Source organism: Festucalex cinctus, chromosome 18 (genome assembly GCF_051991245.1).
Source record: "Festucalex cinctus isolate MCC-2025b chromosome 18, RoL_Fcin_1.0, whole genome shotgun sequence".
Classification (NCBI taxonomy): domain Eukaryota; kingdom Metazoa; phylum Chordata; class Actinopteri; order Syngnathiformes; family Syngnathidae; genus Festucalex; species Festucalex cinctus.
In genome coordinates, this window is record NC_135428.1 from 21,676,903 (window position 1) to 21,701,743 (window position 24,841).

Sequence of the window (24,841 nt, forward strand, 5' to 3'; positions counted from 1 at the left end):
TAGAAATGTTTAACCAGAGTAGCAGCGAGATTCATTAAATATGAATACTAGGGGTGTGAATTGCCTAGTACCTGACGATTCGATTCGTATCACGATTCACAGGTCACGATTCGATTCGATACCGATTAATCCCGATACGAATGGTCACGATTCGATACCGATTAATCCCGATACGAATTTATAAGTCGATTGTTGCGATTTTTTTTCATTCATATTTAGAAAATACTAATCAGTAAGCTTGTAGAGTGTAAGATTTATATGAAAATGTATTATTTATTTATCTGAAATTTCAGTCTTATAGAGGTTGTAATCTGTTTCATGTTTGAACAGCATTAAAATAAAAATATTAAGGCTTAATGTGCCGTTCATATAACATTCTTCCATGCTCAAGGTGTGAATCCTAAAAAAAAAAAAAAAAAAAAAAAAAAAAAAAATAAAAAAAAAAAATCGATTTTGCCGATTATTGAATCGATTCGAGAATCGCGCGATGTAGTATCGCGATATATCGCCGAATCGATTTTTTTTAACACCCCTAATGAATACAGTACCTTAACTAAGTGTTTGATATTTTTGTATTCTCTGATATCCATATTGGTTGTGAGGAGGATTATATGTAAAATAACCCTAGTTATTTATGCTGGTCTTGGGTCAAGGACAAATACTTCAAAAATCATTTTTTTGTTTTGGCAGCACACTAATATTGGCATTTTAAACATGTCGCTTATTTTTTAGTCAATTTATTTATTTATTGATGAAACTTGCCTTGGAGGAGGCAGCTGTCCAGTTGTGCCACCAGGAGGTGCAGATGAGTCAATATCTTCCACAGGTGAGGTACACACAGGCTTACTGGAGGCAAACTCCATAGCATACTGGAGGACATCTGCCAGAGGAAACCTCTTGGGGCCAGAGCCATAACTCAAATACCTATGTGGAAACAGAGAGATCGAAACAAACAGGAAATAGAATGACAGTATGAAACATCATTTGAACAAATTAAAAAATAAGACGGGGAGAGAGAGACAGTGAGAGAGCAAGAGAGAGAGTGAGAGAGAGAGAGCGAGAGCGAGAGCGAGAGCGAGAGCGAGAGCGAGAGCGAGAGAGAGAGAGAGAGAGAGAGAGAGAGAGAGAGAGAGAGAGAGAGAGAGAGAGAGAGAGACAGACACCTTTCCAATCTCTGCTGGAGTAGTGTCAAGTGGTCTTTTAGCCTCCTGATTTCCTCTCTCTTGATTCTGGTTAAATCTCGGTTTCTGTACATGTATCTAACAAATATAACAAAGAAAATCAGATCATTATTTACCACAGCAATAAATACTAAATAAGTAAATGTATATCACCTATCCATGTAAAGCATGGAGGGGAACTCAAGCTTGTTGTGGATCTTCTCAGGCCGTCCAAGTGCTTGGTTAAACTCAAATCTTGAAAGCTCGAAGGTCAACACAGGAGGGAGTTCTGTGAACCAGTGCTGAAAGAAAACAATGTTGTGCTGATTTTGGGAGATGTTTCTGGGCTTCATCAACTCTGCTTGTTCCAAGTTGTGCAGTTTGAATTTTACAAACTTCTATCAGGCTCAAAATATATATATTTTTTGATCGCGTGAAAGCAACAACAGCAAAATAATGTATTTCCAAACAGTTTCTGCCTGATGTGGTTGCGCTATGCAATGTGGAAGGTGCACCATTATATCAATCAATCTCATGCTCTCTCACAACTTTTACACTGAGTCCAGAAAGTATTCAGTGTTTCATTCTTTCACTTTTTTCCCCATTTTGTTCCCTCTAATTTTCCGTGTGTTTGTGCATTCACACAAACTTTTTGACCGTTCCATGGACTACGGTGAGCAACTTCCACAGACTTATATATGAATGGACTCACAATTCCACTTATTCAGCACAGAGAGAAGTGAAACCACCGACGGCCATCTTACGTTGCCACCCACTAAGCCCACCAAACCTGAAAATATTGATTGAAACAAAAAAAACAAAAAAACAAAAATAAATAAATCCTAAAGGAAACAAATCTTAAAGTACATGTGATTTTTTTTTTTAGTTTTTATAATTTTTTCACATTGTCATTATTGGGTGTTGTGTGTAGAAATTTAAGAAAAACAGGTAATTTATTCTATTTTGGAATGAGGCTGTTAAAGCGATACAAGACTTATAACTCATTTTCCAGTATTGGATTAGGCATTGTGTACAAAGAATAAAAGTGTAAATACCTCTGGCATCTTATTCCCTGAATTTTCTTTTGAACCGATTAAGTATCAAAATACGAACGTACCATGGTGAACGCCATTATCCTGGTCACGTGACCATGATGACGTATCCCATGCGTAAAACGAAAGTCGTTTTCGGTCATTTCAATGGGAGTTTGCTGACGGCAAGAAAAAGATTGTGTTCGATCCCAATTCTGTTCAGAGTAAAATCCTCAGCACGTCCGGCTTCATGTCATTCCATGTGGGGGTGGGGCGTTGGGGGGTGGCCACTCCTAATGTGGGCTAAAGTGTGCTTAGCACACGACACGTAGCTTAGCTTGGCAGAGTAAAAGTCACCCGGATGTTTATCGTCCACTTCGACTCGCTGGCGGCTGGATATGCCAGTTTCATTCGGCTTTTGGTTGGAAACAAATCTTTGGCGAGTCCTCCGTGGTTGTAGTGCTTTTAAAAAAGTGATTCTTTGCGGTAAGGCATAATTCCACCTTTGATATCCACCGTGGGACACAATAATTCCTCGTGAGTACTTTGTTGTCAATGGCAGCAATGTCATTCAATTTGTATTTTACGCACGCGATACATCATGATAATCACGTGGCTGTCCGAAATGCCCAATACAGTTCTTAATGCAAAAATATTCATAAAAAGTGCTATAAAATCATAATTGCTCAACATAAATTGACATTTTTTTCAAGGAAGAGTTGAAATGAACCATTTCACAGAACAGCTGGTTAGTTTTTCACAACGCAAAATATGGAAAAAGTGAAGCACAGTGGATACTTTTCAAATGCACTGTACCTAGCTTGTACATTCTGACACATTTATGTTGGAAAAGAAAGAAGACCCTCTCCAAATTGTCACTACATAGATTAGAATAGCCCCAAGTATATACAGGGTTCTTGCAGGAATCACTCAGTGAAATTTTAGACCTTTTTTTAGACCTTTTTAGACCACTATGAGAAAATTTTTAGACCAATTTCATGACCGACCGAAGACCCCTAAAAAAGGGGGGGGTGGGGGGTGTCACATATTTGATTCTCAAAACCATGTCAACTTGCAGGGCTCTACACTAACTTTTCCACTACTAGCACTGGTGTGAGTAACATTTTTAGTTGCTCGCACAGCACAGGATTTGGTCGCACCATTTTTTGTGGAGGTGTAGCATGACCTTACGCATACGCAACTCGATATATTTGCAAAATATTTGATTGGAACACAAGTTTTGCCTGCAACAGCAGTGGCTATCAAAACATACGATTCATTTATTTAAATTTATTCATATTCAAAACTTATAGTGACATTTGTTGCTTGTAGACGTTAATCTTAAAACACCACAAATTTTTACGGTGTCTTCAAACGTGTTAAACAACAACAAAAATGTCTTCTATATTTTCATATATTGAATCAATTATTTAAATAGACCGCAACAAAGGTCTGGGGCGATATGACTGAAAAATGTATCAGTTTAAATATTTATTAGTCGTTATTGACGCAGTACCAACACCGGGACATACAAGTGCACCGAGGGGACTCGACAGCCAAGGGAAATACCGAAATGAACGGCACCGGCTTCTGCTACTGTCTGTTGACACTCGCTGTGACTCGCGCGCGCGCACACTAACCCGTGAGTTCGTTGTTCACCACCCTGTCTGTTTGTTTTTGCCCCGGTAGTGTGAGCTTGACATGTTGAGCTCGGGATGTCCACAGAAAGCCACAACGATAATCCCCCCCCTCCTGTTGTCGTATCTCGCGGAAAAACAAGCCGCCGGCGCGCGTCACATCTCACTTGCACCGCCCCACGTACCTTAGCTCCCGCCCGCCCGAACTATATTGAATATTGAACTACAATGCAAACGCACCCCCTCAAATGTCTCCTTCACTTTGAGCACGCAAATAACAGAAACAATGCAACACGCACATTTTTTGTTCTTTCTTTTTCTTTCTTTCTACAGAGCAGACACTTCTCGGAATGTAAGGAACGGAAGTGAGAATTTTAGACTTGGGTAAATTAAATTTTAGACCCAAGATGAAAATATGGCTTTTTTTTTAAAGACATTTTAGGCCTAAAATTTAACTTTATGAATTTTAGACCTTTTTTTTTTATTTTTTTTATTTTTTTATGACTTTTTAAGACCCCGCGGGAACCCTGTATATAGGTGTGATGAAGAATTAGGATTCAGGGGTAACGAAGAGATCAAATCTCTGATTGATTTGTGCATCAACAGATATGCAAAAAGATGTGTATGCTTCTCTAGATTAAATTTTACTTGAACAAATTGCGCATAAAACAACACTATATTGAAGGAAAATGCTTCATGACACTGACCTCTTGTCCGGACCTGGCAGAGTTCTCTGCAGAGTGTAGGGATTCAATCTCCCCTTCAATCATTGCTGCCTCAAGACACTCATGGAGATCCTTAAAGCCATTCACCTGCAGCGGGTACTGGCCAAACATCTCTGTGTTCTCAAATTTTTTACCTGGGGAATTGCACATACACAGACAAGTTCACATCAGGCAATTGCTGAATACAAGAGTAAGATAACAGCAATCTGTGCTATGAGATGGAAACCGACGTTAGGTCAAGTACAGTGTCTCCCCACAGCTGATTTTCTCTTGTTCAGCAAGGCACTAATTCACCACGGTTACTTACACAGCTGTTTACAATACAACGATGAGAAGCCAAAAAAAACAAAAAAACAAAGCAAGCAGGAGTTGCTAGCAGACATGCAGATGTGGCATTAAGTTCAATTTATGAGCAGCAGGGCCCGCTGGCCCATGTTTTGATGGCTCTGGGCCACTATTGTCATGCATAATAAGCACAATGTCAATCATCTGTCAAGGTCTTCCACGATCAATGCATCAGCACTCCTCTACATTGAGAGCATCTCATTAAGACAAGGTCACCTTTCATTGCCAGGGGCAAAGACGTGTTTTATGGTGACTGCAATCAAACCACTCCAAGTCCTTCTCTGACAACTTCACACTTTTGCTTTTTATCGATTTCAATTTGACACCTCATCTCACCTTCCAGGACACCTACGGCAAGGAATCGTCCGTAAAAAAGCTCCACCATAGGGTTCTTTGGTTTATCCTCTTCCCTGAAAGCATCAAAATATGCTCATAAACATATAGACCAGAGGTGCATACAAACAACAAACATGCCTTAATTATAGATAAATAAGGGGCAGTTTATTATCCGTTTAAAACACGATAGTTACTCTTGGTGCAACGGACCACAAAAGTCACGGTTCTGATCGGATCACGGATTTGAGTCACGGATTGGATTGTTTTTCGGATCAGCAAAAAACAAAAAAAGATAAATAATACTTTGTCTTCATTTATTTTGCAAAGCGCTATTTTCATCCAACCATCCATCCATCCATTTTCTGAACCACTTGTTCCTCACAAGGGTCGCGGGGGGTGCTGGAGCCTATCTCAGCTGGCTATGGGCAGCAGGCGGAGTACACCCTGAACTGGTTGCCAGCCAATCGCAGGGCACACAGAGACGAAACACCATCCACACTCACAAGCACACCTAGGGACAATCCGGAGAGCCCAATTAACCTGCCATGCATGTCTTTGGAATGTGGGAGGAGACTGGAGTACCCGCAGAAGACCCACGCAGGCACGGGGAGAGCATGCATGCAAACTCCACCCAGGAAGACCGGACCCTGGACTCGAACACAAGTCCTCAGTACTGGGAGGCGGTCGTGCTAACCAGTCACGAGTCACCCGCTATTTCCATTAAATTAATTATTTCCATTTAAAAAAAATATAAAATATCAAACTGTCTAATATAGCCGTGTAGGATTTAGGAACAACTTTTAAGTATAACACTATGGAAGCCCAAAAGTGTCAAAATTCAATAAATAAAAAGGCCTTTTTGAAATAACTATCCTTTTGATAAATACCAGACAATTATGTAATATGGCCATTAAATTTTAAAATGAGGTCTTAGTATTACTATGAAAAGTGTTATGCTAGTCTTTAATATGTAACAAATGTTTTATTTTGATTCAATATTTCATAATGATTAACAACGTCATACTTTTTAAAAATAATGACATTTAATTTATTTTCAAGGTTTTATAAGATAAGAAAACGTTGTTTTACAAAGTCAGTTTTTATTTCATAATGTCCTTTTCCACAATGGTCTTCTTTTACATAATGGCGTTTTACAGCCGAATGACTTGGCCTGTCAATCAAAGTCAGTGGGTGGGACCACCTGTGTGAGCCGAGATCGCCGTGACGCCTACCCCGTAGCCTGACGCAGAAGTTTAACAAGGCCTTTACGTTACGATCCGATTCTAAACGATTTGCTACTTCTTGGAGTACTTCTGAAAGTGACTTATCTTCCGTATCCATGCTTTAGCAAGCCTGTGACCGCCGTGGCTCCTCATCAGGCGCTAAACTCTCCACGCGTGAATCGATACTGCAAGTGCTGCTGCTCATGTCTGTATAAGGGACTCAGCCAATCACGTAACTGGCTCCGCCTCATATCATTTGATTGACAGACCAAGTCATTCGGCTGTAAAACGCCATTATGTAAAAGAAGACCATTGTGGAAAGGGACATTATGAAGTAAAAACCGACTTTGTAAAACAACGTTTTCTTATCTTATAAAACCTTGAAAATAAATTAAATGTCATTATAAAGTATGATGTTGTTAAAATAATCATTATGAAATAGTTAATCAAAATAAAATATTTGTTACATATTAAAGAATAGCATAAAACCTTTCATAATAATACTAACACCTCATTTTAAAATTTAATGGCCATATTACATAATTGTCTGTTATTTATCAAAAGGATAGTTATTTCAAAATGACCTTTTTATTTATTGAATTTTGACACTTTTGGGCTTCCATATAACACGAGGCAGAAACATTCTTATATTTTCATGGTTCACGTGTAATATAACAAGGTATTAAGTGGGGCTGCATGATATTGGAAAATCATATGATATGAGATAGAGTTGCTGAATATAGCGATAGATATTATTGCAATATTTAACATGTACCTTAAAAAAAAAAAAGCAGACATTTTTATTACCTAAGGAATTATTATTATTTTTTTTTCCATGCAGTAAAATAAGCGAACTCAATATATTCTTAGTTAATTAATTCTAATTACCTCTCCATAAGTACACATTTTAGTTAGCGGCTGACTGGTCAAATTCAGATAAAAGCATACAATTCCATATGGAACTTATAGCGTGTCTTTGTGATATGCATATTGCACGGACCAATATTGCAATACACACAGTGTAAACAGCAAAGTTGGGCATTTTCAGTTGAATGTTTTTCTTTTTTAATGAGCAAAAGTGTATAATAAAATAAATGAAGACAAGTTCTGTTTAGTTTCTTTTTTTTTTTTTTTTTTTATAATGGAAAGACCTCAACGTGCAATTTAAGGCACTTCCCTTCCTTTTAAAATGGTGAGACAGAATATTGAAAAACAAAGTAAGCCAGGTACCAGCTGTCAAACTTACTTACCAGGACTAGCCGGCAGCCAGACGCTCGTTCGTCATAGGAACTAGCCACTTACGTCGGAGACTTCTGCCGTATCATACAATGACAGCGTTATTAATTAGCAGTTGCTTCGCGTCCTAAATTAGTAATTGAACATGAGTTCGGTATAGCGTTTTGTTGATGTTGGTCGCAAACTTTAATGTCAATCAAAACTACAAACGTCTAAAAGGGAAGTCAAGCCAGCCATCACGCCACGACGTGGGCCAACTTCAAAGTAAAAGTGTGCTAAGGCTAATTGCTTTGTCGTCAATGTATTACTGTATTTGGTAAACTTTATTTTGAAACTTGGTGTAGCGTGTTACTTTGAGTAGGTTTCAGCTTCCTTGACATGTCAGAATGGACTGTGAATGCGCACTTTAGTTTTGACCACACCACCAACCAATCCGCGGATTGGAAGTGATCCGAACCGACCACGGGTCAATGATGATCCGTTGCACCACTAATAGTTACCCGTCCTCTTCAGCCTTCATTTGGAAGGCGTCCTCCAGCCAGTCCAGGAGCTTGTGTGTGAACTCACTCACATCCTGCTATAAAGCAAAGAAAGTAACATTCAGTACAAAGCACAGTGTAAAAAAAAATTAATAAATAAAAACTGACAGGAATATGCTGTTTTCCATTATAACTGTATTATACACTAAAACAGGATGCATTCTGGGAAACGTGGGTAGCTTACTGTTTTTCATTAAATACAGTAATAACCTATACCGTATCAGTGTTGCAAATTGTGATTGAGTTGAAAATACTGTGCGCTACCGTATTTTCTGAAACACCCAGTAAGCCCTGTTTCAACAACATTCAACATGGGTTGGACGTTTGACTCCACCCACACGATTTCTCAACCTCTACCCGCCTTCTTGATTTTTATTATTATTTTTTTTAAACTATTTGCTATTAAAGGGGCTGTCTGCCGGATTCACTCAGGAAAATGCACTTTTTAAATACAGGATGTACACACTTTAACTTTCTCTCAGTCTACACATCTATGTTTTTGTTCAATTTTATTTTATTATTTTCACTCACTCACCCACAGAAGCTTAGTGTGTGAATGAGTGAGTGATGAAAAAAAAAATCCGTGCGTGCTTTCAAATTGCCGCGGGTGTGACGTCACGCAGCTGACACGTTCGCCCGGCCCCGTTTGCGACACGCCACCCCCCACTCTGCGATTGGCTGGAGAGTTGTAAACACTGTCTTTCCACTGAAACGTCCCGCTGTTTACAAAACAAACACAAAATGGCAAAATATAGGCTGGGGAAGTGGGGGTTTAGGACGAAATTAGCACAAAAGATGAACAAAAACACAGATGTGTAGACTGAGAGAAAGTTAAAAGTGTGTACATCCTGTATTTAAAAAGTGCATTTTCCTGAGTGAATCCGGCAAACAGCCCCTTTAACTATCTCACTGCCAGCCCAATTATTATTATTTTTTTTTAATGTTTATATCCGTCAATGGCACTGAATGAGTTAAGAGTTAAGACTTAATATTTTTGTTTTTAGCTGAATATACTCAAAATAGTGTTTTGTTTTTTTGGGGGGGGTTTTGTGACTTTGTGTACTAGGGCTGGGACAAAATATTGTTTGGCAATATATGCCGATACTTGTTCACACGATCCGTGCAGCTCGGCTGCATTACAAGTAGCCAGCCAGATGTTAATCTGCTAATCCCAGAGCGAGAGCAGCATTGCGCCACCAAAGTTTAAAGGCAACTAAAAAAAAAAAAAAGAGATGAACAAGAGTGTAGCCTACTAGCTATTAGCTAATAGGCTATGTTCGCCTTGGCCCAGGAACAGCCAAAAACGAACGGCGCTTTTCCTCTTTACTCGCTGCTACCGCTGCTGGTTATTTTCTTTTCCTCCCCTCTTAGTAACGTGGTTAAATTCAGCATTCATTCGCTCAGCAGTGTGAGAGATCCACCGCCGCCGCGTCCAGGTTTCAAGGTGGCTCCTTCAGCCGAGCTCGGGGGCCGTGACCTGGGCTGCGCGCGGGGGAATATACGGTCCTCCACCGGCAGCCACGTGGTGCCCCGTGGGAAGGGCGGTTGGCTTACAATGTGAAGAGGTCATGCATTATTTGCATGATGGAGCAAGATTGGTCTACAAAATAACGCTAAGTGCTATTGGAGTAGTAAATGTAGTCAATTACTCAAGTGGAAAAAGTAATGTGTACAAAAAGCTGAATGTAAGCATGGGGCGGCATGGCTCAGTGATAGAGTGGTCATCTCCCAACCCGAAGGTTGTCTGTTCGATCCTCAACACTTATGACCATGTTATCGAAGTGTCCCTGAGCAAGATATTGAACACCCGACCCCAGTAGTTCCTGATGCCGGTAAATTGAGGAAGCAGTGTTAAAGAGCTTTGAGTGATATGGGTGATATGACGATATTAGATCGTTAAGAACTTTAATGTGTTGACAATCTCATAAAGCTGACAGATCGTCAAGATCGTCTGTGGCACATTCTATACAGTTGAACTTTATGCGGGCTCAAGTTTGGTTTATGCTTGATGCATCCTTGTGGTCTTTTTTTTTTTTTTCTCCACTCACTCACTCACTCACTCACTCACTCACTCACTCACTCACTCACTCACTCAAACACGCACAGAAACTTACTCCACTCCTCTAGTCAGCATGCTAATGCTATTATGCTAATGCTAAGTAAGCATGCTAATGCTGATGTGTCCACTCCTCCACCTGGAGCCCGATGCATCCGTGAGGTTCGCACGACTCTACAAAGCAAATGGCGTTCGAACGAGAGGCCAATAATAATCAGTCAATAAGACTCTTTTAAAAGTCAACTGTTTCACGAACATGGCATGTCCTTTTGACAATGATCCCATTGGTGAAGATGTAGTCTATTAAACTGTTGAACCAATTTAAGATTGCAAATAGAATTGCTGACCAACTTATGCCAATGTCAGACTAAGCGATTTTTTTACATATATATATATATATATATATATATATATATATATATATATACATATACATATACATATATACATATACATATACATATATACATATACATATACATATATACATATACATATACATATATACATATACATATACATATATATATATATATATATATATATATATATATATATATATATATATATATATATATATGACCAAGCTTCTCACCCTATCTAAGGGAGAGCCCGGACACCCTGCGGAGGAAACTCATTTCGGCCGCTTGTATCCGGGATCTTGTTCTTTCGGTTCCGACCCACAGCTCGTGACCATCGGTGAGGGTTGGAACGTAGATCGACCGGTAAATCGAAAGCTTCACCTTTTGGCTCAGCACTTTTTCACCACGACGGACCGATACAGAGTCCGCATCACTGCTGACGCTGCACCGATCCGTCTGTCGATCTCTCGCTCCATCCTGCCCTCACTCATGAACAAGACCCCAAGATACTTGAACTCCTCCACTTGGGGCAGAATCTCATCCCCGACCCGGAGAGGACACGCCACCCTTTTCCGACTGAGGACCGCGGTCTCGGATTTGGAGGTGCTGATCCTCATCCCAACTGCTTCACACTCGGCTGCGAACCGCTCCAGTGAGAGTTGGAGATCCCGGCTTGATGAAGCCAACAGCACCACATCATCTGCAAAAAGTAGAGATGCAATGCTGAGGCCACCAAACCAGACCCCCTCAACGCCTTGGCTGCGCCTACAAATTCTGTCCATAAAAGTTATGAACAGAATCGGTGACAAAGGGCACCCTCACTGAAAACGAATCCGACTTACTGCCGGCAATGCGGACCAAACTCTGGCAACAGTCGTACAGGGACCGAACAGCCCGTTGTTCAGTTAAGTGTTTGTCAGTATTCCGAGCTACGTGAACCAATTACTTTTTTAACGCCGGACATCTTACAAAAACAACCACCCACTGCCCCCACACCCTACCCCATTGACCGCCGTCGAGTGCCGCCATTGACAAAATTCTTAGCAGAAACACTGTAAAAAAAAAAAAAAAAAAAGTATCTTGTCTTGGCGAACAAGACTACATTTTAAAGTATGTAGTAAGTTTAAACCTGTAATTGTAGTAGGAAAAAACTATGATATTAAGGCTTCATTTACCTTTATCTTAAGATCATGTAATCTATAGATCCGATATTGTTTGTGAAAATTAACTTTTTGGTGGGTAAAAAAATTCACTGAAAAGAACCTTGAAAAAAAAAAAAAAATCCCATATGAAAATAACATTAACAACAATAACATTTTTTTTTATCGAAATTAGATAATTCCCATAATTGTTCAGCCCTAATTACAATCCAGACAAGCACTCTCTCCAGCGCTTCCAGAGCACATTTAAAATTTCATTTTGTAAGTCCATGAGTCTCAAATGTTTGAATAGTTTTCTTGTCGGAAGGATTTCCTTATTTTTCTGTACAGCACTTTGTATATAGCAATGCCTGTTCTTAAAGCGCTTTATAAATAAAGTTCAGTTGAGTTGAGTTGAGTGTTGCGAGCCCGGCGTTGACAGTGGGCGGGCCCCCCAAAAAGGTGCGTAACGTCTTTGCATTACGTTTACAACATCCGGGGGAATGATGCGTCTATGAGCACTACTTTGCTAGCTCTCTGTAAACACTGTAGTAGGTTGAATAGTGATGCTACTGAAACGTAAACAAAACAAGAAGAGCACGGTGCAGACCTCTTGCTATTGTTATGAGAACCATAAATTGCAACCGATTAACTCATTCACTCCCAGCCATTTTCACAGAAGCAATCCCGTTCGCTCCCGGCTGTTTTACTGGATTTTGACTGATTTTGCAAGGCCCACAGAATATTGTGTTCTATTGCTATAAAACATGGAACCTATCAAAAGAAAGATTAAAGTATCTTCTTTCATCAGGAGAAAAAAAGTAAGTTTCTATCTGTTTCCGTTTTGCAGCAATTAGCATTAGAAGAGAGCTAAGTTTCATCAGTTTTCACAAATCTATTTAAAATTGTAAGTAATTTAGCTTTTTTTTCTAGATGGCCCTGGTTGATCTCCTTTGTTCTGCTGCCACCTGCTGGCCATTTGTGTAATAACTACCATTTCTACAACCATTCTTTGCAGTTGAGAGGCTGCGTCAAAGCCTTCTGTATGCTCTAACATAAAAAAACAAAAAAACGTATAAATACGTCTTTGGGGCACTTAGAACATAAAAAAACGGACTTATACGTTATTGGGAGCAAATGAGTTAACAGCCACGCGATAACCGGTCCACGGCTTTACAAGCAATGTATCTAAGGATTCCCGGCGGATTTTGTATCGATTGACGAGTCTGCTACCGATACGGTCGTTTAGCTCCCCTTGACGAACGATGTACCGGTCGAATCGTTTTTTTGTCCCACCCCTAGTGTATACTAGAATGTTGATTGGACCTGTTTTATGCAGGCCAAGTGCATGGTGAGCTAGTAGCCTATTCTGGGCCTGAAGCCTGGACTGGACTGTATCTGGAGTCAAACCAGCTTGAATCTGCTCTGCTCTGCCCGGGCCGGTAGGAGGTTTGCATGTAGTGCAGCTGGTCCTCTTTTTGTCCTCTTTTTATCCCCTTTTGTTCCCTGCTTTCATCACTTTTCTTCCCCTTTATTCCTTTTTTTTGTGGATTGAGATTTTCCGATTGCCCTCGTAAACTGCTCACAGCCTCAAAATGCTTCAATACATTCTCTTCCTTCGCACTTGGATATTTTTCCATTGGACGCTAAAAATCGGTTGTGAGTCGTAGACCGAGGATAAACATCCATCACGGACAATCTCAATCTGATGGGAGCTACCGAACTGTTTAGTCCGATGAACGGACAAATCTCTTTGTCAACCACTGTCTGTCTGTCTGTTGTGTTTTCCGTTTATGCAACAAGAAATCAATATATGGTGCCAACAGAAAGAAAGGTGTCCATTAGGGATGTTGAAAAAAAATCTATTTGGCAATATATCACGATATTACAGCGCGCAATTCTCGAATCGATTCAATCGGCGGCCAAATAAATTTTTAAACATTCATTTTTGATGGAAAAATATTTAACAAAATGTCTTAGGGTTAGGGTTCAAATCTTAAGCATGAAAGAATGTTATATTAATTGAACATTAAGCCTTAATATTTTATTTCAATGCTGTTCAAATATGAAACAGGTTACAACATGTTTGTTAAATACAGTGGCTCACAGTTATAAGACTGAAGTTTCAAATAAATAAATAATACAATTTTCATAAAAATCTTACAGTGTACATGTACAAGTTTACTGATTATGAATAAATAGCAATAATAATACTTATTAATTTAAGTAAAAAAAAAAAAAAAAAACACAACAATCGACTTGTAAATTTGTGTGGACCCGATTTGGACTGGACTGTTCTCGGCGGTTTGGCCGTGATATTCCTTGAGGGACGGTGTCGGTGCCCGGCGGCTGCGCCAATTCAGCGGCATGCCTCCACTAGCACGGTTTTTGTTGGGGGAGTGTCGGGCCCATCCGACTTCCCCACCGGGCACCTGCGGGTCGCTTGTGTTTTTTGTGCCAGGAGACAGGCAGCATTATTCACAGCCCCTTTCTGCACGGAGGAGAAGTTGTCGCTGCTGGACAGTCTGCGCTGGTGAGCTGGATGGATGACGTTTTTGGACTGGACTGTTCTCAGCGTTATGGCCGTGATATTCCTCGAGGGACAGTGTCGGTGTCTGGCGGTTGAGCTCATTCAGCCGCATGCCTGCACCGGCACGGTTTCTGATGGGGGAGTGTCGGGGCCATCCGATTGCCCTACCGGGCACTTGCAGTTGTGTTTTTTGCGCCAGGAAACAGGCAGCATTTTTCTCAGCCCTTCTGCTCGGAGGAAAAGGCGGTGCCATGGACAGTCTATGCTGGTGAGCTAGGATGGATGGCGGTGGAGCTGAGGATGGGAACGCCGCCGCTGGGCGCGGTGGCGTGCGCGGGTTGTGGACTGGATGGAGGTTCGGCGGTTAGAGGAGAGGCAGTTTTGGATGGGACTGGAAATTGGACCATTCGTTTGGTGTGTATGGTGCTCATCGCGAACGCAGTGACTGCTTGTTTATGAGCTAGCTCATAAGCAAACTCAGCTTGTAGCAAACGTGTGTGATGTCATGCATGCTGAGATCACGTCTCTGATCAACTACTGAAAGGAGACTGATTCTGTATTCTTTCATCGAAAAACTGCTTCAAACATCAAAGCGTATGTAGGGATGGAGGAATGTTGATTTGTTGTTATTGTATTGGTGTTAATGTTTTATGTTATGTTTGGGTTTTTTGGTGTTCTGTTAAGCGCTTTGTGACAGTTCAGGCTGTTTGAAAGCGCTATATAAATAAACTTGAGTTGAGTTGAGTATCGGGATTAATCAGTATTGAATCAAATCGGGACCTATGAATCGTGCTGTGAATCAAAGCAATTCACACCCCTAGTGTCCACCGTCCTCTTCTCAACTCCTAGAGCCGAACTTAGTCTTCTGAGTCTAGCCTAAAGTGCAAATTTGTCACGATCGGACACTATATGTATAGGACAGCCACCTGTTACATTTAGGAACTGTTGCAACCTTGAAAGAACCCTGACCAACCCTGGTGTGAAGTCGAAATCCGTTAGCATCGCAAATGTTCGCCCCTTAATGCCCCAAACGGTGGTCATGAGCATGCTAACAAACAGCTAGCTCCATCCACCGACCCTCTGTGGAATGTGCTGGGCGCAAAGCCAAAACTGAGGAGTCGTCGCCCAACAGCTGGACCTGACCGCCAACTAATGCCTGAGGAAACACGTTGGCCTATGCAAAAGGCTACCTCAACCCCAAGAAATCAGTCTTGGACGTTGGTACCAGCAAGAAAAAGGAAACCGTCTCTTGGCCGACGAAGACAAAATACTGATATCGAACTGAGAAACAGGTTTGCCGTGCTGTCGCCGAGCCAGCAAGCCTCGGGGGATCACAGCACCAGTCAAAGGTATGAAACCGGACCTCCTCAGCAAATCCGTTCAGCTACTGAAACACAAACACTGATAATAGGCGACAAAGCCTTGTTTGGTGTTAAACGTCTGTGCAGCAGAAAAAACACAAAAGTTCTGTGTTTTGCTAATGACATGGTGCTGGACATTTCTGAAAAAGTCGACAAGATTGCTACTGACTACCCGACTGTGAGATCGATTGTGATTCACACAGGAGCATTCGATGTGTTGAAAAAACAGTCGGAGATACTGAAGCAAGACTTTATTACCCTTCTACACAAGATAATATGCCTAAACGCAGAGGTTTTTCTGAGTGGTCCTCTGCCTACTGTCCGACCAGGTGATGAGCGTTTCAGTCGGATTATGTCACTCTCGAGATGGCTGAAAAGCATCTGTGCTTCTTACTCAGTGAACTTTATTGACAATTTTTCTATGTTTTGTGAACGTCGCCATCTTTTCCAACGCAATGGGATTTATCTCAATAAGCAGGGAGTCAGATTACTGACAGACAACATCTTCCATAGCGTGCGTCACTGGACGCTATGTTCCCAAAACAAAGGACATGAAACACAACAACCGATAAGAAGAGGATCTGGTGAGGCTGGCTCACTATCTTGCACTCCCTGCCCTTCAGAACAGATTGATTTGTCCTCATCTGCCCACACTCCAAACACCGAACATCCAGCTCCCCTGCTCCCGAACGACACCTGCCAAACACCACCACGACCACCACCACCAGTTTCACTACCAGATGCACCCCTGCGCTGTTCATCGCCCCCAAGCGACACCTGCCAGACAGCGCCACTACCGGATTCACTGCCGGATGCACCCCCGCGCTGTGCACCGCCCCCGAATGACCCGATGACTGACTCGCCAGCGAGTCTCACCAACAGGTTGAGCAATCTGGTCAATCTGTCCATACAGCTAAATAAAAGTCTCTCCAGGCAGCTGCCTGCTGATGACGGTTCGCCCATGCTCCCCCCAAGACGCCACATTCAGCTATCCACTAATCGTCTGACTCCACCAAGCCTCAGCATACAGCTCCCCACCCGCCGACCTCCATCTTTTGCTATGGAGAATCTCAACTATAGCTCGGTCTGATATGTTTTGGGTCCAGACTACATATACAATATAAAAAACGTGTGTTCCCAGAATAAGTCAGGACCCAAGGAAGCTTGTAGCATTCCTGTGATTACAAGAAGTAGAAAGTTGGCAAAAGAAATGAGAAGAAATAAGTCAGAAGCTACAAACCTAGTCAGTATAGCTTGTGAACCTCTGACTAAACCAGCGTCTCCGATTGCCACTGTGAGACTAGCGCTACTAAATACAAGATCACTAGTTAACAAATCATTGTTGATTCATGACATTATTATGACATATGATCTTGACTTATTTCTCCTCAGTGAAACATGGCTAACAGAAGGTTCCTGCAACACGGTTCTCAATGAGGCAACACCAACAAATTTTAGTTTCATGAACAAATGTCGTAATGGCAAAAAAGGTGGTGGACTTGCTGCCATTTTTAAATCTCTATTTCAGTGTAAAGAAATTTCATTGGGAAGCTTTAATTCATTTGAATATCTTAGTCTTTTGGTAAAAGGTGAACCAAACATCGTCATTGTCATAATTTATAGACCTCCAAAACAAAAAGGCAGATTCATGGAGGAATTTGAAGAAATGCTGTCAGTAATTTGTACCGACTATGATTATCTGGTCTTAACTGGAGACTTTAACATTCATGTTGACAACAACTTGGATAAAAATACCAAAGAATTTTGTAATATACTTGATACTTTTGGTCTCTCACAACATGTAAAAGGTCCAACACACAATCAAGGTCACATTCTTGATCTCGTCATCTCTAAAGGTGTTGACATTTTATCTGTTGAGGTGAAAGATCTGGCTATTTCAGATCATTCCTGTGTGTTTTTTGAATTACAAACAATCCCAGAAGTTCAAACAACTACTGTCTCGATTAAAAAAAGGTACATAAATGAGAATACAAGCAACATGTTTATGGAATTAATGGCTGCATCACCAACTGTAAATGCAGAGACCGTTGATGAACTTCTGGATGAATTCACCTCAAAAATCTCAAATGTTTTGGATGCTGTTGCTCCTAAAACTAAGACCATTTCATCCCGAACTAAAACACCTTGGAGGTGTACTACCAACATAATGACTTTGAAATCTAAATGCAGAAAAGCAGAGCGAAAGTGGAGAAAAACTAAACTCCAAGTTCATTTTGACCTGTACAGACAATGTCTTTGTCATTTTAACCAAGAGTTAGTAATAGCTAGACAACAACACTTTTCTGAAATTATTAGTAGGAACCTCAACAATACACGCACTCTATTTGGCGTGGTTGACAAACTTACAAATCCCCCAAATCAAACAGCGCCAGAACTCCTCTCAACAGATAAATGCAATGAATTTGCCTGCTACTTTAGTGAAAAAGTACAAGCCATCAGGTCAAACATTGTTACAAACCAGCAAAATAACAAAACGATGCTGCACTTAAAATCACCTAGGAATAATTTAATTACCATGACAGAATTTGACTCAGTGGATCAAAATACTGTAGTAGACTTGGTTCAGCAATTGAAACCTTCCACGAGCTGTCTTGACACAATTCCATCTGGCTTTTTCAAAACCATTGTGAAATCTGTTCAGATCGATTTACAACAAATAATTAATTGCTCACTTCAATCAGGTGAACTTCCTAAATGTCTGAAAGTAGCCGCCGTCAAGCCCATTCTAAAAAAAGAGAACACTGGATGTCTCCCTGCTAGCAAATTATAGACCAATCGCAAACCTTCCCTTCGTAACTAAAATAGTTGAAAAAGTGGTTTTTAATCAACTCAGCAATTTTTTTAGCTTAAACGGACTTTTGGATAAATTCCAGTCAGGTTTCCGACCTCATCACAGTACAGAAACAGCTCTGATTAAAGTACTGAATGATATAAGATTGAGCACTGATGCAGGGAAGGTATCAGTGCTCGTCTTGTTGGACCTCAGTGCAGCATTTGACACGATTGATCATAATATACAGGCTGGAAACTTGGGTGGGATTAAATGGAACAGTCCTTAAATAGTTCAGGTCCTATTTGGAGGAAAGGAGTTACTTTGTGACCATTGGAAATTTTGAATCTGATCGAAAGGCCATGATATGTGGGGTCCCTCAAGGGTCAGTCCTTGGACCCCTGTTGTTCAGTCTGTATATGTTACCTTTGGGTCAAATGCTCCAGAACACCGATGTTGACTATCATAGTTATGCAGATGACACACAACTGTATTTATCTATGTCCCCAAATGACAGCAGTTCTATTAACGCATTGTGTCATTCTCTAGAGCAAGTTAACAACTGGATGAACCAAAATTTCCTTCAGCTGAACGAAAACAAAACGGAGCTCATTGTTTTCGGCAATAAAGAAAAGAGGATTGCTGTTAAAAAACAGCTTGAGTCACTGTCTTTAGAAACTAAAGACCAAGTTCAAAATCTTGGGGTATTAATAGACTCAGATCTGACCTTCAGTAATCATATTAAATTTATCACTAAAACAGCCTTTTACCAGCTGAAAAACATATCCAGACTGAAGGACTGCATGCTTCAGGCAGACCAAGAGAAGCTTATCCATGCTTTTATCTCCAGCAGACTAGATTACTGTAACGGTCTTCTGACTGGACTCTCTCAAAAGAACATGAGACAATTGCAGCTCATTCAGAACGCTGCAGCTCGAGTTCTGACCAAAACAAAAAGATCAGAACATATTACTCCAGTACTTAAGGATTTACACTGGCTCCCTGTCAGCTGTAGAATCGATTTTAAAGTTCTGCTACTCGTCTATAAATCACTAAATGGTTTGGGTCCTGAATATATCCAAGAAATGCTGATTGAGTACAAGCCCAGCAGGGCTCTGAGATCTACAGACTTGGGCCAACTAGTGGAACCCAGAGTTCGAAGCAAACATGGTGAAGCTGCATTTCGCTATTATGCTGCACACAGATGGAATAGGCTACCAACAGAAGTGAAGTCAGCCCCGAGTGTAAATGCTTTCAAATCCAGGTTAAAAACTTTGCTTTTTTCTTATACCTTTGATTATGGACTTTTAAACAGCTTTAATTAAGTGTTTTTTTAATTTTAATTTTAATTTTTATTTTTATTTTTATTTTTATTTTTATTTTTATTTTTATTTTTATTTTTTATTTTTTATTTTTATTTTTATCATTATCATTTTAAACTTTTTTATGTTAAATTTTTTAAAGTTTGTTGAACAATGTTTTAAGATTGTTAGTTTGTAACCAATTTTCATTTATTTTTCTTCCTCTGAATGTTAACTACTGTTTCTTGATGCTTATGTGTTGTCTTTCCTCATGTAAAGCACATTGAGTTGCCTTGTGTATGAAATGTGCTATACAAATAAACTTGCCTTGCCTTGCCTTAATGGGATACAGGCGTAAACATTTACCAGACGTTCGTCTAATGTTTTTATGGTGTTTATTGTTGCAAATAAATTTTGAAAAAAAAATGTAAAATTTTAAAAAAGAATTTGCGACAAGAAAAAACATTAAAACTGTCTAGAGAACATCAGCAAACGTTGAGACCTTAAACAAACCCTGAGGAGAAATCCACATTCGCTAGCTCTGCAAACGTTCGCCCCTCAGTGGGATACAAGCTTGCAGGTTGGCGGTTTTTGTGTTATTTCATATTTGTATGTGTAATAAGTGTAGTTGCTAAACCAGTGCACTAACATGTGATTGTTTTTTCTTTTTCTTTATAGGTGGGATCCTGGCGCCCTGAAGACTGAATTTTACAGAAACAATTAATTTGCAATCTCTCCTTGAGCGAATGCCAAGACTTCTTTATTTGACCTATCAATATTCTATTTTTATTATTTTTACTCTTGATTTATTTTTCTCTTACTTTTCTCCCTTTTCAAGTCACATTTCACCTGATTTAGTGATTCTTCACCAGTGGCATTTCATGACAGTTTTCTCAACATTGGTTATGCCATTGATAGCAGACAACCATGTTTTTAGCAAGTTATGGCTTACCTGTTGTGACTCACTGGACTTAAAGGCATCTTTAAGGATTTCCACTGCCCGTGATGGATCCACATATTTCCTCTTGGACCCAACCATTAGAGAGAAGAGTGTTCTCAGCTCTTGCATGAAGGGAAGGTTCCTATGTTCCTTAAAAGCAACATGAATAAAGAATTTAGGGCTTGGTTGGGCAATCAATCATCCAGAGTGGCCATGTGAGAAAATGGAACAGCTATTGAGGTCCATGGCAACATGCTAACCTCAATTGTGTACAATGTTTACATCAATTTAATGTACTGGTATATACAACCCCTAGCAAAAAGTATGGAATCACCATACTTGGACGAGCACTCACTCAGACGTTTTATTCTGTAGATCAAACTCAGATAAAAAGCATGAAACAGTCGTAAGGTCATTCCAAAGTGCAACATCTTGGGTTTCAGAAACACTAAAAGAAATGAAGAAAAATAACATTGTGCTGGTCAGTAAATGTTACTTTTATAGAGCAAGTGCAGGGAAATGAATACGGAATCACTCCATTGTGAGGAAAAAAATATGGAATCACAAAATAAGGACACACCCAGTCAATTTCCTTTCCTTAATTGGCCACCTGCCTCAAATTACATCTGCTTGTTAGTCAGCAGTTAAAAACAGTGCAGTTATCACACCTTGGAGGGCTGCTGGACCAAGTGGATTGGCAAGAATCATGGCCCCAACAAGGGAGATGTCTCTTAAGACCAAAGACAGGATTATCAAACTTCTTGAAGAAGGTAACTCAACACGTATGGGTGCCAAAGATGTGGGCTGTTCACAGTCAGCTGTATCGAAGATCTGGACCAAGTACAAACAGCATGGGAAGGTTGTTGAAGTCAAGCGTACTGGTAGACCAAGGAAGACATCTAACCCCGGGTTTACACCGGTTGCGTGTGCGGTGCAGCTGCCGTGCGGTGCGTCTTGACTGCGTGCTCCGGACGCATCAATTTTTTGGCCAATCCACACCGGCTCCGCACAGCTGCGATCCGGCAGCTCCGTCGCCGACCACTTCCCGCCGTGTCTCGCGTGACTGCGCGCGATCATGTGGCATTAAAAACAACGACAAACACACAGAAAGTCTGTGCTCAACAGAGAAGCAGAAAGAGAGGTGGACTTTTATTATTTTGTGGCTTTCTACCTCCAATATAAACCTCTCCTCGTCCATGTTCGCTGGTGTCTAAACCGTGAATGAGCACCTCGCACGTTAACTCCAGGCCCGTCTACGCCCACATCACGTTTTGCTAGCATGCTTGCGAAATAGGAGCTGGCGAGTTTTTTATCGTGAAAGGTAACCGGAAATTTATTTTGAAACTGCGTCGGTCTTCCTGTCCCGCTCGATGTGTTTTGTGCTAGCTTACCATTTGCCGGAGGCCTACCGCTGCGGCGTCCGGCAAAAATAGTTCTATCCTTGCGGAAGGGCTGCGGCACGCCGCAGCTGAGACGCAGTCGACACGCAACGCACACGCAAGCGGTGTAAACTGCACCATTTGAATGAATGTCATCTAATTGCTTGCGTCGCCGGAACGCACCGCAACCGCATCCGGTGTAAATCCCGGGTAAGCGTCAAGACAAACAACTGAAGGCCATATGTCTTGAAAACAGAAAATGCACAACAAGACAAATAAAGAAGAAATGGGAGGAAGCTGGAGTCAATGTATGTGACAGAACTGTGCAAAATCGCTTAAAGGAAATGGGATTTACATCCAGAAAAGCTAAAAGGAAACCATCATTGACGCTTAAACAAAAAAGAACAAGACTGCAATGGGCTAAAGAGAGGCAATAATGGACTGTGCATGACTGGATGAAGATTATCTTCAGTGATGAATCACGAATCTGCATTGGATAAGGTGATGACGCTGGAACTTTTATTTGGTGCCGTTCCAGTGAGATTTACAAAGAGGACTGCCTACAGAAAACATCAAAATTCCCATAGTCCTTGATGATATGGGGCTGTATGTCAGGCAAAGGCACTGGGGAGATGGCTGTGGTTAAATCTTCAATAAATGCACAAGTTTACACTGACATTTTGGACAGGTTTTTTTTTATCCATTCAACTGAAAAAATGTTTGGGGATGATGAAATCATTTTCCAAGATGAGAATGCATCATGCCACAGAGCAAAAACTGTGAAAGCATTCCTTGAGAAATACGCATCCAGTCAATGTCATGGCCTGCAAATAGCGCAGATCTCAACCCAATTGAAAACCTGTGGTGGAAATTGGGAGAAAAAAAAAAAAGAAAAAAAAAGGTCCACAGCAAGGCAAAGATGATATGGCAACTGCAATCAAAGAGAGTCGGCACCAGATTGATGAAGAATACCGTTTGTCACTCATCAAGTCCATGCCTCAGAGACTGCAAACTGCCATAAAAGCCAGAGGTGGTGCAACTAAATACTAGTGATGTGTATTGATTGTTTTTTCTTTGTCTGTTTTTCATGATTCCATATTTTTTTCCTCAGAATGGAGTGATTCCATATTTATTTCCCTGCACTTGCTCTATAAAAGCAACATTTACTGACCAGCACAATGTTTTTTCTTCATTTCTTTTAGTGTTTCTGAAAGCCAAGATGTTGCACTTTGGAATGACCTTACAACTGTTTCATACTTTTGATCTACAGAATAAAACATCTGAGTGAGTGCTCGTCCAAGACTGGTGATTCCAACCTTTTTGCTAGGGGTAGTATAAGCAGCTAATTGTATTGTTTCATACAGTGTGGTGTGTTTTATAATAAGGAAGTAAAAAATGTTGAACAAAATTTTAAGCAGTCATTACAAACACATTTAGTTTAGTTTATTCATTTTTTTTCCCTTTCAGACACATTACAGCTTACATCAATCACATCATTTGCAAAATTGACATCCGAAAGAAGGGCTGACGGGTAGAAGCCGAAGCTTATTCGAGACCCGTCCCCATCGACCATTACTATAACGCATCAATAATATACATTATTTAGAATAGTCATTAATTTTTATCGTTATCCATCCCATACTATCCCAGACACTGCTCGCTCAGTTCATCTTGAATGTCCGTGTGTAGATTGTGGCTAGTCCCAGTCATTTGGAACTGGTGAGTCTGTCCCCAGACGCCACCAGCAGGCCACCCTGCCAGGCGAGCAGCCAAGGCAAGCGCAATTCTTCTCTTTCACCAGTAGGGTCTTCGCTGACCTTAGTTCAGCTTTCACACATGTTGTGCTTTCCAGAAGAGTAGATCGGCTTGCATTCTGCCCATTGCAATTCAAGCAATTTCAGCCTCGATTCTGGTCAGGTAGCACCACTGGTTGCTAGCACGTTGTCGATCTGATGACTCCTGTGCGCTGCCCAGCCTAGCTCACCCAGCGGAGCGGCCCACGCCAGCCACATTCCAGGAACCAGACCACCAACCCCATTTTGCGTATTGACAGCAGTTTCATTGTAGCCACAATACAGCCTTATCATGTAGCCTTGACTGTGACAACAAATGTCCAAACGGAATTCGAGCCAGACAATTTTTACATTCAAACGGGAACAGCAATACATGTTTATCAATGCATGTGTATAAACAAGAGTTAGCCTTGGCAAAGTTAGCAAGTAATCATATACAACTCCAGCTTTGGGTAATTAGTGATGTTGTTGTTGTTGTTGTGATATTGTGAATTACTGTTGACTCTCAAGCGCTGCCAATTCCTCAGCTCCTTTCACGATTCGTGTTTTTAGTTGATCAGTTATCTTTAGTTTGAATACAAATTCGGCAGTCTTTTGTCCACGTGCTTTCGATAAGTCCATTCATTAATGCAGTGGAACTTACAGTAGGGATAGACATTCGGCTATTTTTCAAAATCTGACGGCCGATAAAAGGTAAAGCTAAAACCATTTTAACTCTAATTATGACTAAAGCGTATAAAAGTAGTAACTTAAGAATTATATTGTCATTGTACAAAGTACTAATGAATGGGGAACGAGTCACTATATTGAACGTTAAAGACAAGTGGAAAACTGAATTCAATATAGATATCAGTGATGAAGATTGGTTTAAAATGTGGATGATTCATCAAACAACAACCTGCTCTAGGGCATGGAGGGAATTTTCCTGGAAGAATCTTATGAGGTTTTTTGTTACCC

The 24,841-nt window shown here is 40.7% G+C and overlaps 1 protein-coding gene across 5 annotated transcripts in view; it reads right to left on the reverse strand.

Moving 5' to 3' along the window:
• The window catches only part of usp25 (ubiquitin specific peptidase 25), a 267,458-nt gene that overhangs the window by 92,698 nt on the left and 149,919 nt on the right, over nt 1-24,841 (reverse strand). For all 5 annotated transcript variants that reach the window (XM_077504218.1, XM_077504216.1, XM_077504215.1 and 2 more), the window contains 7 exons: nt 20,725-20,862; nt 8,194-8,270; nt 5,235-5,308; nt 4,536-4,687; nt 1,335-1,462; nt 1,164-1,259; nt 763-924 (listed from right to left, as the gene is read on the reverse strand). In XM_077504218.1, coding sequence (XP_077360344.1) covers nt 763-924; nt 1,164-1,259; nt 1,335-1,462; nt 4,536-4,687; nt 5,235-5,308; nt 8,194-8,270; nt 20,725-20,862 — 827 coding nt within the window. The remainder of the gene's footprint in view (nt 1-762; nt 925-1,163; nt 1,260-1,334; nt 1,463-4,535; nt 4,688-5,234; nt 5,309-8,193; nt 8,271-20,724; nt 20,863-24,841) is intronic.